This window comes from Furipterus horrens, unplaced genomic scaffold, assembly GCF_987537825.1.
Source record: "Furipterus horrens unplaced genomic scaffold, mFurHor1.1.pri manual_scaffold_1, whole genome shotgun sequence".
Classification (NCBI taxonomy): Eukaryota; Metazoa; Chordata; class Mammalia; order Chiroptera; family Furipteridae; genus Furipterus; species Furipterus horrens.
Window position 1 is genome coordinate 46,965,327 of NW_028327171.1, and position 17,209 is coordinate 46,982,535.

The 17,209-nt window shown below is 41.6% G+C and overlaps 1 protein-coding gene across 1 annotated transcript in view; it reads right to left on the minus strand.

Moving 5' to 3' along the window:
- DGKG (diacylglycerol kinase gamma) overlaps nt 1-17,209 on the minus strand; it is a 184,104-nt gene that overhangs the window by 126,650 nt on the left and 40,245 nt on the right. The window contains exons 3-4 of the mRNA XM_090275145.1: nt 16,867-17,178; nt 1,672-1,748 (exon numbers count right to left, since the gene is read on the minus strand). Coding sequence (XP_090131271.1) covers nt 1,672-1,748; nt 16,867-16,933 — 144 coding nt within the window. The 5' untranslated portion in view covers nt 16,934-17,178. The remainder of the gene's footprint in view (nt 1-1,671; nt 1,749-16,866; nt 17,179-17,209) is intronic.

Sequence of the window (17,209 nt, forward strand, 5' to 3'; positions counted from 1 at the left end):
ACAGCAGTGAACAAAAATATACTAGTGGGAGAGACAGACAAATAAGTAAGTTACATAGTGTGACAGATGGTGTGAAGTAGAAGGAAGAAAATAAGGCAGAGTACGGGGATAGAGAAAGTGATATTCACTTAGAAAATAATTTGAGCCAACACTTGAGGGAGGTGAGAAAATGAACAATGTGGAAATCTGGGGGAGGAACATTCTAGGAAGAGAGAAAGGTGCTGAGGCTACAGCGACCTTGGTTTGTTTGACAACATCAAGGAGGATAATATGGCTGGAAAGGAGTGAGGGAAGGAGAGTAGCAAGAGATAGGGTCGCAGCATTGGGAGGAGGTGCAGATTGTAATAACCTTGACATTTATTCCATGTAGAGGATGGGGGAAAACATGAGAGATTGCTGAGCAGAGCAGATCTGACTTAAAGTTTAACAGATTGCTCAGGATGTGTGTGAAGACTAGACTTTAAAAGTCAAGAGTAGGAACAGGGAGCCCAGTTAGACTACAGCAATAATCTGGGCAAAATATGGTGATGACTCAGGTCAGGGTGGTAGCACTGCAAGGGCAAGACGTGGCTAGATTTTGGATGTATTTTAAAGGTAGAAGTGACAGGGTTTGCTGATGAATTGAATGCAGGATATGAGAAAAAGAGAAAAATCAGTGATGACGCCATAGTAGTAGTTTGAATAACCTGAAAAATGGAGTTGTCATTTACTGAAACAGGAAGACTTCTGGAAAAGCAGGTTTTATAGGGAAAGATCAAGGAGTTCAGTTTAGTGCCTGTTAAGTTTGGGATGCTTATTTGATTTTTAAACCAGGAGGTAAACCAGGAGGGAAACCAGGAGAGTGTGGTATCCAAAAAAAGCAAGTGAAGAAAGTGGAGGAGGATTTGACCAACCATGTCCAATGCTGTTGCGTAAAATAGCTGTTGAGTTTAGCCACATGGAGATCCTTGGCTATAGAGACTAGTGGTTTCAGTGGAGCAGTAGGGGCTACATGCTGATTGCAGAGCTTTCAAGAATGTAGGAATAAGGGAAATTGGAGGCAATGAGTATAGAAAAATCTTTTGCACAGCTTTGGTGTAAATGACAGGAGAGAAATGAAATGGTAGCTGGAGGTAGAAGTGGAAACAGGAGAAGATTTTCATTATAGGAGAAGTGTCTGTATGTTGACTAGAAAAAGCAAATATATAGAAGAAAACTTATGTGAAGGAAATAGAGAGATAGATAGATAGAAGTGTTGCTGAAGCAGTAAACATCAATAGACCCGAAGAAGATGGGATTCAGTGTACAAGCAAAGGGGCTATAATTAAGAACATGAAGATTTCATTCCTAGTTACAGGAGAAAATGTGTGTAGGTGGGTGAGAATCTTGTGGAAGATCTCTTCAGTTTCCATGTTCTCAGTGAAGTAGAAAACATAGTGATTAACTAAAAATGAGGAGGGGAAGAGGAGTGAGAGATTTGAAAAGAGAGAAGGACTGATGTAATCTTCTAAGATAGTGAGAGGGTGAATGGACTTGAGAAATGTATAATTCTAGGTAGCACCAATGGCTCACTTGAGAAAGGAAAAATATGTTGAGAAAGAAGTTCTTCCAAGTAAACTTCCAAGAGAAAAACAAATTATGGAAATGCTGGAATATTGAGTTTTTCAAGGCTTGAAATGAAAATGTTCTTACCTCTTGTGAGTCATATTGTTTGAGGCTTCCACTCTCATTAAATTCAGCCAAGACATCCTTTATCTTCTTAGAAGAATCTGTAGAGACATAGTCCACATGTGAAACACTGGTGAACAGCTAATGGAAGATGGGCCAAGTAAATTCTCCCTGTCTAAACTTTGTTAGGATGGAACAGCCCCTCATTCCCAGGACCATATGGATACATGTCACCCTTCTATTCTTCTTCCCTCTCATTTCCTTTTTTCAGTATATTTTCTCTCCTGCTGTATGAACTATCTTAGTAAAACACAAATCTAATCAGGTCATGTCCCTGCTCAGAACCCTTCAATGGCTTTCAGTTTTTCTATGATAAAGCATAACCCCCTTACCTTGATATATAAGTACTTGATAATCTGACCTAGTCTGCTTCTTAACTCTGACCTCAGCCTTCCATTCACCCCACTTTTTAGCCACATCAAACCACATTTCCAGAACCCCCTGAATAAACTGTGTACTCTTCATGGTGTTTCTTCTCTGTTTTTCCAAATTCACTGAATTCTCAGTACCCAGCTCAAATATCAACTTCTTTGTAAAGTCTTCCTTTACCAGTCAATCAATCATGCCCTCCCTTGGTTCTAATGTGACTCGTACATAACCATAATAGCATCTGTCATATAATGTTGTAATTATTATTAAATTGTCTATCTTGCCTATCTCCTACCTTAGTTCTACACTGAGAGCTGTGATAAGCTAATGTGTATTTTTTTTAAAGTAAGTTTTCCTTCTATTAAAAAAAAAAAGATTTTATTTATTTATTTTTAGAGAAAGGGGAAGGGAGAGAGGAAGAGAAGGAGAGAAACATCAGTGTGTGGTTGTCTCTTGTGTGGCCCCAACTGGGGACCTGGCCCGCAACCTAGGCATGTGCCCTGACTGGGAATTGAACCAGGGACCCTTTGGTTCTCAGGCTGGCACTCAATCCACTGAACCACACCAGCCAGGGTACACTAGTATGTCTTTGTATATGATACCAAAAACATCTGAGCAAAAAATTTTAAATATTTAAATTTTTGTTAAATAGGATGGGTGGGCATTAAGCCTTGTGAGACTCTGTCCTTGGTGCTGAAACTAGACTCAGAGGAGTCATGAAAAATAATGGTTTAGAAAATTCTACTTGCCATAGAAAATGAATTAGAAACTACTGAAAAAAAAATCACATATTTTTTATGGGGGCAGGTTTATAAAGGAATTAGAAGTCAAGAAAAGAGAGTCTCTAATTGTTATTAAAAACATCCTGAGACTTCCAGCCAAGATGGAGGTGTAAATACACATGCTGCGTCTCCTCACAACTATGAAGACATTTACAACCACTTCAAAACTAAAAAACCCCAGAAAATTCAGAAAATCAAAACTACAGGGAAGTTTAGCAAAGAAATAATCAGCCAGAAAGGTAGGAGGGGTGGAGCCGGGACGGAGAAAAAGAGGAGCAGAGCAGTGGCTGTGGGGGCGGTGCTTGGTGGCAGCATGGCTAGAGGTGGAGCTGCTGGTGGGAGCTTGGCAGATGGGCACAGCTAACAGTAGCCGTGGTGAAAAACAGTCATACAGTTTTACCTGAGAAGCGATCCCAGCCCCAAAGCAGACCGCGTAGCCCACGGTTCCAGCACCAGGGAAAATAGAGCCACATTGCTTCTGACTATGAAAGCAAGTGAGGGCTAGGGTGGAGGAAGAAGCTACTACTCTCAAAAAGGAGGCAGCTTGCTTAGTATGGGAAGGGGAAGAACTGCCTGAAAAAGTGGTGGCAACTGGCACTTTTCCCTCTCAGATCCCTCCTCCACATACAGCGCCAAAACGCGGTGAGATGGTCACCAGCACTAATGAATACCTAAGGCTCCACCCCCTATAACGTAAGAGGTGCGACAGCCCCACCCAAGTCACAGAGGCAGTCACAGAAAGCTGTCATGATGAGACAGAGAAGTATGGTCCAGAAGGGGGGCAGATCAAGGTCCCAGTGACACAACTAGCAATGAGCAGGTAGCACGCCGAATAGATGAGGAGACAGAGAGCTTAACAGATGCACAGTTTAAGGCATTGGTAACAAAGATGTTCACAGACTTGATAGCAAAGATTAAACAGGATGGTGAAAGAATGAAGGCTAACCTGGCTGAAATGAAGGAAAATCCATACAAAGCAAGTGGTGAAGGAAAGGAAACCAGGGTTCACATCAACAAATTGGAACATAAAGAAGAAACAAACAGTCAATCAGTACACAAGGAGGAAATGAAAATAAAAAAAGGAATGAGGAGAGGATTAGAAAACTCTGGGACAGCTATAAACATACCAACATCTGAATCATAGGGTTGCCAGAAGGTGAAGAGAGAGAGCAAGAAATTGAAAAATTAAATGAAAAAGTAATGAAAGAAAAGTCCCTAACTTGGGGAAGGAAATGGGCATACGGGTCCAGGAAGCACAGAGAATCCCAAACAAACTAGACCCAGGAAGGACCACACCAAGACAGATCATAATCAAAATGCCAAAGGTTAAGGATAAAGAGAGAATCCTAAAAGTAGCAAGAGAGGAGAATTACCTACAAAGGGGTACTTATAAGCCTGTCAGCTGATTTCTCAAAAGAAACTGTACAGACAAGAAGGGACTGGCAGGAAATATTCAAAGTGATGAAAAGCAAGGACCTACAACCAAGATTACTCTATCCAGCAAAGTTATCATTTAGAATACAAGGGCAGAGAAGTGCTTCCCAGACAAGATAAAGCTAAGGAGTTCATCATCACCAAGCCATTATTATATGAAATGTTAAAGGAACTTATTTAAGAAAAAGGATAAAAACTATGAACATTAAAATGAAAACAGTATCACAACTATCAACAACAGAAGGTAGGGAATAGAAACAAAGGCAAATTAAGCAGACAACCAGAGTGGGAGCAGAATCATAGGTACAGGGGGAGGTCAGCAGGGAGGGGGAAGGGGGGAAAGGGAGGGAAATGGTGTAGGAATTAAGAAGCATAGTAGGAGGGTGTAGAATGTTCAGGGGGATGTTGAGTAGAGCTTTATGCATGACCCATGGGTATGGACTAAAGGGGGGTGCTGGAGGGAGGGGGATGGCTGGGTGGAGGGGAGCAAAGGGAAAAGAAACTGGGACAACTGTAACAGCATAATCAATAAAACACACACACACACACACACACACACACACAAAAGAATACGAAAAACACATCCCGAGTGCATCTGGTATTGATAACAACACTCTAGACATTGAAGAAAACCAGGCTTTCTGTGTTCTCTCTGTTTCATAGTATTCTGGGTTATTAAGAGCTTTTTAAGCTCCATTAATGCCACTATTTAAACATCTGGGCAAAGGGCAATGCCATTAAAAGCTGACACAGTGTTCCTTCATGTTCAGGCTCTTTGTACAGAGGGCTATGCTGTCTTAGGCCCATGCAAAGTAGACATGCTCATGGGCTGAGCTGTTCTCCATGGCATTGCTGACTTGGATTCAATCAAGCACAAATTATAATCATTTCAAGATTGAGACATATTGAAATGCCACAGGAAAATGCTGTTGATGCCTAAAAATGGACATTTCTTTCTGAAATTCAAAACAGATGTTGAAAAACTAATAGCTCAGTGAGATCCAGGCAGCAGATGCCATTAATTTGTGCTGCTTCCATTCAATTCACAAAACCTTATGGAGAATAAGATGCTGTTAGGTACTATTCATGAGTTAGTTGGGGAGCTGATCTGAACCATTGTGATAATTAATAATAGCTTCCCTTCATTGGAGACCTTTATTGCATGTTCTCATATACCATCTTCTACCAATCCATGTAAATTTGGTAATATTTTCTTCAATTTACTAATGAAAAAGCTGAAATTTAGAAAAAAAAGTGACTTGTCTAAGAGTCAGTGTTTTAACTCAGGTCTAATCTGGATCAAAAGCCTAGTTCACTTACCATAATATTCTCCAGTTCCATCAAAATAGTACCACAGGCATAGAAACATGGAACAGACTGATAGTGACCAGAGGAGGGCAGAAGGGGGATAATGGTGGGAAGAAGGGGAAGGGACTAGTTAAAGAGCATGTATGAATGACCCATGGACATGGAAAACAGTGTGGGAATTGACTGTGGGAGTAGGAGATGGGATGGGCAGAGGATGGCAAAGGGGGAAAAATTGGGACAACTAATAGAATAACAATAAAAATATTTTTAAAAAGCCTATATTACTGTCCCTTAAGCACTATTCATTATTACTTCTCAAACATTGCTAACACAAGGAAAAGTGTAATTAATGCTGTAGCAGTAATATGAAGCCCTAAGAAGCCTGGACTGGATGAAGTAAAATGAGTGAGGAGGAAGTCAAATTAGGATGAGTGGCGTTGGGATGGAGACTGGGGATATCCCATGAAGAAGTTATCATTTGAGCTGGGCTGTAAAGAATGCATAAGGTTTTGAAAGGCAGACATAAAATGAAAAGGGGATTTTCAGAGGGAACAGGATGAATAAATGTGGGGATGGGCACCACAAAACATTTGGGAAAAGTGAAAAGCAGAGAGTAGTTTGGGGCCAGAGTTGTGGGCTCCAGATTTGAATGCCAAGTTAAGAACATTGATTTGAAATTGTTTAAAAATTTTTGAGTAGTGAAGTAACATAACTGGGTCTCTGTTTTTTGAAGGTCACTCTGGCAACCCAATGGAAGAGAGTTTAGAATGAGGCCAGAGCTCAGTTAATGCCATACACAAATTATATTCAAATTATTCTATGAGCAGCTTAATTATTTTTAAAAGCCCTTATTTTTAGAATATTTTAATGGGAGCTTTTCAGAGTGGCCAAACTGAAAAAAAGTAAAAGCAAATTTTGGAGCATGAGTCCTCCTGGGGTGGCTTCTTCAAGAATAGTGTAGAGCCAGTATTTTGATTAAGACCCAAGAGAGTAATTTCATTTTAATTTATACTCTTTTGATCAGGATCACATTTTGGAGATTCTACAGTTCATCCTAGCAGAAACCCTTTGATCTAATCTTGCTTTATATTTAAGTGTATAAGATATATATATGTAGATCTATATTGATATGTATGTATGTATATATACACACACATCACACACACATATATTCATCATATGTTCACATTCAAGTAAACAAGTGTTAAAAAGAAGAATTAAAAATTATTTATTTTAAAATTTCTGATTACTATCTTAAAATTAGATAGCAAACAATGCAAGAAATTGCTGGTTCCTAGAGTTCCTTGAGGGGTCTTCCTCATCCCACATTTATTCCACTTTGCTTTATGGACTTTTATGAGCTCATAGCAGCAATGCCTTTCCCTTTTGAAAAAGGGAGACAATCTAATTCTCAAATATGATACCCACTACTTTCTCCTTGGATGTTCTTAGATACTTTATCACAGTTTTCTTTTCTTTTTTAAAAGGTCTTCATTTTCAAAAAAACTGATCTTGACAGAGAGAGAGAGAGAGAGGGCAGGCAGGGGGAAAAAGGGAGACAGACAGACAGACAGACATTGCTTTGTTGTTCTACCCATCCATCACCCATGTACTCCTTGGTTGGTTGTATCCTGCCCAGGGATTGAACCCACCACCTTGGCATATTGGACGATGCTCTGATCAACTGAGCTACTGGTAGGGACCTCACAGTTTTCTTCTCAACAGATTTCTGCACTGGGTTTCTCTCTCCTGAAAAGTAAGTGGGTACTGCTCCATTGTGTTTTGTCTTAATGAGGGGCTTTTGTTTTGTCTTAATGTGGCACATGAAGTAATGATCTTACTTCAGGCACCACATGTGGACTCGGTAGCACAAGCTCAGTAGAGAACACCCGTTCAAAGCCTCCATTACACCACCACCACCAGCCTTAGAGGAGATCAAACTCCATTTCTAAATGTCCACCATCCTTGGCAACAACTTGTATTTTGTTGAGTGCTAAACATTGTCTTAGTCACCTTATATATTTTATTTAAATCTCCACGATGACTCTCTAATGTAATAATTACCCCCATTTTAGAGAAGAAGAAACTGAGGTTTGTGGAATTTAAATGACTTTCTTTAAGGGCACACAAATAGTGAGTGGGTCATTCTGATTTTTAATATACCTAATAATATGACACAGGTACTAGATTCATTGGATATATTAACACTGGTCAATGAGAAAATAAAGCCCTTCCTTTATGACAGTGGCTCTCAAACCTGGCTGCCTGTTAGAATCACCTGAGGAGTCTTATAACGCAGGACTCATCCAGACCAAGGAAGTTAGCATCTCTTGGGGAACCCAGGAATCAGTATATTTGGGAGCACCCTGTGGATTCAAATGAACTGCTATTCATTGGATGTGATTTTATTATGAGACATGAAAAATGTCTTAAGCATCTGAACATACTGGATAATTTTGTAAAAGGAAAAAATGTTTTCACTCTGCTAAATCTAAAACCACCATGATTGGCAGACATTCCTGCTATTTATGTGCATAATACTAAAGAACCCCACTCAACAGGTCAACTTATTCAGATGCTTGGCAAGGTAGGGATATGTTTTACATTAGCACAGACTGGAAGGACCATCAGCATGCAGTTTTACCCAAAATTAGGGATTTAAAAGGCTTTTCTCTGTGATCAAGGTCACTGGTGGCAACAAACACCCAAGGAAGTTTCAATCCAAAGTTGTCTCTTTATGCTTATGTGCCAAGAATTCTGGGACCTTAACCAAGCACTTGGTCTCAGTGTTTGAGAAAATTCAAAGCCCTTTTAAGGAGAAAATTTGGCCCTGCTCACAGGCACCTTTGCTGCCACATTTGTGTGGGACAGGGATGCCCTCTGTCTGAACAAGTGGACAAATCAGGAGCTTCGGTGTTTATAGTTTTTGTGCTGCCTAAACTAGAACCCAAATTTTATGGACCATCTCCCAATTAAGAACACTGAATATTTGCGCCCAAGTCAGACCACACTAACCTTTCAAGTCACTATAAATCAACAAAAAAGTGAATCTGAAAACCCATAGATGAGAGTACAATTCTAAGGTACATGACAACTCTCCATTCCTCAAAGTTTCCTGAGAGCATCTCAGACTGTAACACACATATGGATTCCCTGGGGATTGGGTTTAAAGCAGATTCTGATTTGTAGGTCTGGGTCAGGGCCTGAGATTCTGCATTTCAAATAAGACCTAGGTGACATCAATTATGTACCATAGGTCCATGGACCTCACTTTTGACAAGCAGGCCTTGAGTAACATTCCTGTATATTTCAGCTTGACTAGTAAGGCTTGCCCGTGACAGCACAGAAAAACAAAAAATAAAAAACAAACAAATAAGCAAACAAACATGATGACGAGGCTAGAGGAACATATTTTACAGATTGAGAAGACCATAAATGACTCCTAACCCACGGAGGATAAGGCACAGAGAGAAGGGGAAAGAAAGAAAGTTGGTACATGAGGAAGAACAAACTACTAGATTTTCCTTCTGATGAAGGTTGAGATGTATAAGTTTTCTATTCCAGGGGGTCAAGAACACAGTGAGATGCACAAGAGCAAGAAGGAGGATTTTCCAGGAGGGTCCTGGAAAGACCAAGATGCCAGGCCTGAGAGTGCTGCATCAGCAGGCCCACCTTTCCATCCAGGATGACTTGGGCCCCCGAGCAGAATGTGGGGAGTGTGTGTAAGAAGATCCAGCTTCATAAGCATTGATGTATTCTCCCAGTTACACTTCTTTTCTGGTTCACTCTTTATCTCCAGCCTGTAGCCCATTGTGTGGCATAAAATTGATGTTCCATAAAGATTTATGGAGTAAATGAGGCCTAGAAAAGGGACTGGGCTTGTCATGCTTGTCCTATATTCCCAAGGGCATAGGGAGAAAAGGTAGACCAGAGGTTGTCGACCTTGGCTGTATGCTGGAATCACCTGAGGAGCTTTAAACACTACTAATGTCTGTGTCCAATGCTTACAGATTATGATTAAATGGCCCAAAGGTGCAGGGTTGTATGGGGTATGGTCAGGGCATCAGAAAGTGGTCAAAGCCTCCCAGGTATTTCCAATGTGCCGTTTAAGGCTGAGGACCACTGAGACTCACTGAGTTAATAGCTGGCAGGAAACCTGTAGAAGTGACAGCTCTGCCACAGTATTATATGTAGAATAAGAGAAAAAGACTTCACATTGAAGCAGAGGGAATTTTGGCAGATATTAGAAAAGCCTCTTTAGGATATTAAAATTTTCTGATTTATCATAAATGATCTGAATGACTGGTGTGGCTTATTTGTGTAACTAAAATGTGTATTGTTAGCAAAATTTCCCACTTTCTTCCAAATAATTTGGCCTCATCAATCATATTCCAAGTGAAGGTAGAGGAATGGATTAGGCAACTTATACCTTCTTGCAACTAAAAGTGTGGCCCTGGGACCACCAGCATGAGCATCTCCTAGGAGCTTGTTAGAAATGCAGAGTCTCAGAGCTCCCCTAGACCTGCTGATTCAGAATCTGCACTTTAACAAGATCTCCAGGAGATTCATGTGCACACTCATATTGGAGAGCCGTTGTTCCACAGAAGGCTCTCCCTATCCAGAGTCTGTGACTGCTTGTGGGCAAAGTCCCAATCATCACTAATGAAAAGAAGGCCAGTTGTGCTGAAAAAGATATGAATGAGAAATAACTGTGCTTATCCCTTTCCAGATGGAAGCAGGCGGACAGGACCCTTTATGGGCCCAGGACCCCACGAACATTTGATGAACTCTCACTTTCCTGGCCATTCAATAGCAAGGTTTCAAGGAGGCTTACTTAGAGCCTTACATTGTTCTACAAATCTGTCCTAGACATTTCCTCTGACTCCCATATTAACACTGACAGGTTTGAATTTTGAGCTGTAAATTACATATATTTTAAAGTCAGAAACTTTGCCTTGCCTTGAAATGATTTGAATGAAATATATTTCTGAATAGCACAATTTACTGATTCATTCTCTTTAAATGTATGTTAATTTTTTGCTCTATTGTAATTTAATTTATATACATATTTAAACCAATGTGTGGTTGAAGATTGATCTCCAATGGGTACTGTTTAATTTGTTGAAACTAAATTGAAGCAAATTTAATCTGACCTGCAATTGAGAACTTTGTTTCTATTTCTTATTCTGGGTGACCTTGGGCAAATCATTGCAGTCTTCTGGACTCAGTGTTCTCATTTGTAAAATGGATAGGACTTGGATTTAATAATGGCTAAGATGTCTCCCAGACTTAGTCTACAAAATTAAGCAACAACTAGCTGATGCAAGAAATGTTTGGTTTAATTTCTTAAGAGAATTAAAAAATCAAAATTGATGCTTTACTAATTTTCTTTTCTTTTCCTGAACAAGCTGGCCATTTCTGTTTTTGATAACTCATTAAAAAAAACTGGGAATATATCCCCTCCACCCAAATATTTAGATTAGAAGGAAAATCAGCCAGTTATCTCTCTGAAGCTGTTAGGGGAAGTGTCAATAGGAGTAATCCCCACATGCTCATGTCCCCTGAGGTTGAAAAGCATTCTATTTAAACACAGAATAGTCACAGGGATGCAAAGAACAGCCTAGGAAATTTGGTCAATAATATTTTAATATCTATGTATGGCGTCAAGTGGGTATGAAATTTATCGGGATGATTACTTAGTAAATTATAAAATGTCTGATCACTGGGTGTACACCTGAAACTAATATAATATTATATGCCAACTGTAATTGAAAAATAAAAAAGTGATAAGAAAAGAAATGAATATTGGAAGGGCCAGTGAAGGTCATTTGATCAGCCAAACCTCTGATGCTCTAATCTCAGCCAACACTGCCCAGACAGTTCTAGGGAAAGGAAACTCAGATGCTTTGAAGTCAATTCTGCTTCATCGTGGGAAGGTTCGACCACTAGGAACCAGTGTATTCCTTACTTCAAACTAAAATCTTTCTTTCAATGATTTCTTCTTGTTAGTCCTAGGGCTACTTCTTGAAGTGATTTAAAATTAGCTTAACACCTCCTCCCACAAGAGCACTGTAGGTATTTTAACAAAATTAGCATTTCCTCACCTTTCCCTGAGACTACCCTTCCCCAGTACATATGCATAGTATTTTCAGTTATTTCAGGCTGTGAGGCCCCTCACCTTTCTGGTGGCACTTCTCAAAAGTTCTAGTTTGTTTATATCCATGGTAAACTGTGGTCCCCAAAATATATTCAGTTCTCCAGAGAGGTCTGATCAGGGTAGGAGAGAATGTGGCTATCTGTTTACTTTACGACACAATGAGTCTACTAATATTACTACATTCTAAGATCATAGTCAGTGGTTTGATTAAATAAAATAATGTATACATACTCAAAAGAAATCTCTGCAACCACTAAAAACCATACCTCTGTGAAGTACTGCATGATGGGGGAACACATGATACATTATATTGTGTGTTAGCTAGTCTCCGAAGACGGCTGTCATCAATCTTCCCCTCCCTATGTGAATCATTCTCCCAAGAGATGTGGAGTCCTTTCCTCCACTGCACTGAAGCTGGGCCAGGCCTGTGACTGCTTTGACCAGTGTAATGTGGAGAGAGTTTCATTCAAGAGCCTCTGAGCTAAGCTGTTAAAAAGGCCTGGCAGTTGCTGTGTTTATGCCCCTGGAGCCCAGAGCCACATGTAAGAAGTCCAGGCAACCCTGTTGGAAAGAGAGGCCAACATGGAGAGATCCTGGGAGATGAGAAAGCCCTTGCAGGGAAAGGCCCCCTGAGGGCCCCCTGGAGGACCACTGAGGCACCGGATGTGAGTGAAGAGCCATGTTGGACCATGTGAGGCATCCCACCCCAAGCCCCACAGTGGAGCAGGGACTAGTCATCCTTCTCGTGCCCTGTCCAGATTCATGGGAAAAACAAAATTGTTGCTTTGACCCACTTAGTTTTGAAGTTGTTTTGATGTAGCAATAGATCTCTGAAACATATTGTTAGAGTGAAAAAAACAGCATACAAATAGCCTAAAATGTATACTTTCTATATATAATATTAGTGGGTGTCACTGGGAGGTAAGATTATGGGTAGCTTTAAATTTCATTTTCTGGTTTTTCAAAAATTTTAGACTTGTTTTTATTTTGTAACAAAAATTTCTTAATATCACATTATCTTTTTTGAGAAGTATTTTACACTACTGATTCACATTAAGCTTATCATCAACTATATATATATATATATATATATATATAAGTATACACATATATGTGTATATGTATGTATGTATACATATAAAATAAATATATATATCTCCAAAGACAGTTTTCACATTGCTTGTCCTACGATAAAAGGCCACCAAAGAAGGTATAGGGTTGATGCTATACAAAAAGGACACCAGGAGCATCTTGTTTTCAAATTCTTGGGCTCTCCTCCTGGTAACCCCTCTGGGGAAAGTTATCAATTCTCAGGCTGTCCACTTCAGTTATTCCTTTTTATGCGGTTATGGAAGAGCGGTTGCCATGGCAATGCAATCTGGCTGAATACCAGAATGTGTCTAAAATTGGTATAAGTGCCTTTTCAGGGTTTCCTCTGAGGATTAATCATTTTCCAAGAACTGTTAGAACAATGGTGTCAAAGCACCTTATCTAGTCCTAGGACATGGACAAAATGAGGAAGGGTCAGAGAAGGACAATGTTAATGATTCAAAGACCCAAACCACAAAGGAGCTACTTCCTACCAGATGCTCTGGTTTATTTTCACCCCCTGCCTTTCATCAACTTTGCCACTTTGGACCCCTTCGTCCCTTAGCTGCCTCAACCTGGTACTCTTTGTTCACTAGTTGATTTGCTGGGTCTTCTCTCTGTGTCTCCTACTAACTCTTTTTCCTTTTCTGATCCCCAGTGGTAGGTATGCCCTAATCCCAATCTCCATCCTCTCATTTCTTTCCTCACACTCTTGTTCTCTGAGGTGTCTTTATTCCTATTTATTTTTTTCTTTCCTTGCTGTTTCTACACAGGAATTCCTGAGTCAGAGATATAGCTTAACCCTTCGTGCCCACCCAACCCTACCACCTACCTTCCTGGGGCCCCCAGGACATCCCACTCAGAAAGCAGCATCTCTCAGGACAGGTTCTTGCCTACCTTTCTACTTCTTTCCCTGGCTCCCCCCATGCCATCCACCAGCATGAGCCCTATAGGTCCCCAGCTGGGGAACTGCTTGTAGTTCTTGAAAGCTACCTTGATGACTTTCTCACCTCCCTGCCTTGCCTAAGCCATGTCCTCTGCCTGGAATATCCTCTGGTGTCTGGAAGCATGCACCCCTTGGCTGGACTAGGTCTCCTCCTTTGTGCTCCCCACTCCTTGGCACCTATCATACTGATCATTGTTTGAGTCCTGTCTGTCTCTCCCCACTGGGCTGTGAGCTCTTTACGGAAGGATTGTCACATTCATTGCTGGCTCCCTGGAGCCTGGCACATATGAATGCAGAAGTGGAAGTGTCTGTCATCATTATCCCAGAATCAACATTCCCCAACCATCCCCACCAGCCATGCATCCTAATGTGACCATTTTCCACAGATTCAGAGGCTTTGAGGTAGCTTCGTTGGCTTCCTTTTGTTCCATAAGTTTTGATGACGTTTCCACTGCAATTTGCCATGAATTAGCATTTGTTCATTGCCACATTCATCATCTTAGTTCTATTCGCCAGCTCAGACTAGATTTCACCCAAAGGCCGCTGCTGGACCTCCCTGAATTGGCAGCTTCCTCAACCAGGCCATCCTGCATACAGCCACCAAATTCATGGCTCTAAAATTTCCCCCTTGGTCCACAGGCCATGCCTTGACATGCAGAGCCAAGACCTCCTGCTCTCCCCATCTCTCCTATGTCCTCCTCCCCACACCCTGCTCCCCCTCTCCATCTAGCCCAGAAGTTCTCCTTACCACCCCCACACACCCTTCCCTTTGTGTCTGTCTACCTTTGCCTCCATTGCTTCTAATCCTTCTCTTCCCACCATCTGCTGCTCACATTTAAAACGTCTTTCCGTCATAGAGTTCACCCAGTGAAACCCTCTGTTATGGGTTAAGTTGCATCTGCCTCCCCACCCCCAATTTATATGTCAAAGTCCTAACCCCTAGTACCTCAGGATGTAACCTTATTTGGAAGTAGTGTCATCGCAGATGTAATCAGTTAGATGAGGTCATACTGCGGTAGGGTGGGAAATTTGAACACTGAGATATGCGTACAGGGAAAATGCCACGTGAAGAGACAAAAGGAGGAGGCAGCCGAGGAGGCACGACTGGAGGAAATCCTCTCTCACAACCTTCAGAAGGAACCAATCCTGCCAACACCTTGATTTTGGACTCCTAGTCTCCAGAACTGTGAGACACTTTGTGTTGTTCGAAGCCACCCAGATTGTGGTACTTTGTCACAGTAGCATAGCAAACTAAGACAGCTTCCTATACCAATTTTCCCCAGCTTTCAATTCTCTCCTCGTTTACGCCCTCAGTTTAGCCAGAGTCCTTGCCCACTGCCTTAAACCTGTTCTCTGCTGGTGCCTGGAGCATATTTCTGACTCCCTAATAAGTTTCTGATTCCTCAAGGGTAAGCCTCTCCTTTGTGCTTCTTTTGCATCCCTGACAGGGCCTGGTACCTTGCTGATCTACATAGCAGACCGAATTAAATGGAGTTTACCCTGGAGGATGATTCCTTGCTCCTTGTCAGTACATTACCTAGTTTCTCTAAATCCATTGAGGTCAGACAAGAAGCCACAGGCTCCAGGGTAGCAGGAGAGGGTCTGACCAGTAGCTTTCAGAACTTTTGTTGGCCTTGGGAAGCAGATGGGGTGTTAGGTCTGGGTTGGGAACCACAGAGAGAGATCATCTAGCCCAACCCTGTCATGTTGCAGAGGGGGATGCTGAGGCCCTGGGGGAGTTAAAAGATGTCAAATCCTAGAGAGCAAGAGCCACAGCTGGCACTGAGCCTGATCTTCCGACACCCAGATCAGTGCTATGGGCCGGAATGCCTGCCTTGTGAGGGGTGGGGCAGGCTGCCGAAAGGGCTTCATAGGATGATCTGGGCAAGCTCTGTAGAGCAGGTCAACATGCCACAGACCTGGTGCCCTACAAAAGCACAATTATGTGAAGGATAAAGCTGATTAGAACAAAAGGGTGAGACCAGCAGTGCAGGCGAGAGCTCTGTATGACAGAAGGTAAACTACTGGTGCCAATGCACAATCATGATGGTCACTATGTATGTGCAGAGTGCAGCAGTCAGCTGGTGTGCTACCACAGCCCAGGGAAATTCCTGTCACCTGTCAGGATTGGGAGGTGTCTGGGGTGAGGGGGGTGGACAGCTGGGTGCCTTCATGTGAATGTGGGTATAGCCACTACTGTGTCTTGAGGCACTGAAATTGTTTCTGGGTGTAATGAATGAAACCAAGAGCCCCACTCTAAAGCCCAGACTTTTCCACAATGAAGTCAAGAAAAAGACATGTGTCAGAATTCTGTATCTTACTAAGAAAAAAGGTGAGTCCAAACACAGAGTATATTAGAGCACATGGTTAACATTGTAACCATGCAGCCTGCAGCCTTTCAAAATTATGCTATGAAGAGGTTTTAAAGACCTGAGGAAATGCTTAAAATAATATGTTAGGTGGAAAATGCAGGCTTAAAGGAAAAGGTATATTCAGGAGCTCAGCCATGGAAAGCAATGAGCACAGGAGGGATGTGTCCAAAATGTGCAGAGTTTAGCTGTGATTTTTTAACCTACTCTATTTTTCCTTCTGTATATTCCAAAACTCTCTGCTGAGACTGTATAATTTATAGACTGTAAAGATTATTGTTTTATGTTTAAGACACTAATTCTGAGTTCTTAAGAAAACATAAGCTCCATTCACTCAGTTGGAAGGAGCATCATCCCATACACCAAAAGGTTGTGGGTTCAATTCCTGGTCAGGGAACTTACCTAGGTTGCAGTTTCGATACCCGGTCAGGGTGTGTACAGGAGGCAACCAATTGGTGTTTCTCTCTCATATGAATGTTTCTCTCTCTCTGTCTCTCTGTCTCTCTGTCTCTCTGTCTCCCCTTCTCTCTCTAAAAAACGTCAATAAACATACCCTCAGGTAAGGATTTAAAAAAATTAAAAGAAAAGAAAATATAAGCTGTCAGGTATGTCTTTATTGTCTGTGGCTTTCTGCTCTGCTCCCCAGAAATGTTCTCCCCAATCAAGAGGAAATCCCACCCTAGATGGGTCAATTCATTTACTCACACTCTAAATATTTCTGGAGTTGGTCAAATTCTTCTGGAGTGAGGGAGGCCCAGCGTTCTTCACTCATCTTTAAGCTGGATGTGAGTGCTTGAGGCCAGGGATGGAGTTTTGTTCACCAGGGTGAAGCTGTAGCCCAGCCCAAGGCCCTGCTCATTGCAGGTATGTGGTAGACAGGCCTTTTGGGAGACTTGTTGAGGACCCAAGTGTCTACAGCAGTGATGGTCACCTTTCAGCAGAAGAGCGAAGGCCTCTGTTATTCCTCAGGGAGCATCCTATCTGTCATCAAGGTAAATTAGGAAATCCTTGCTTTTCCTGGAAAGAAGTAGAGAGACAGTGAATCAGA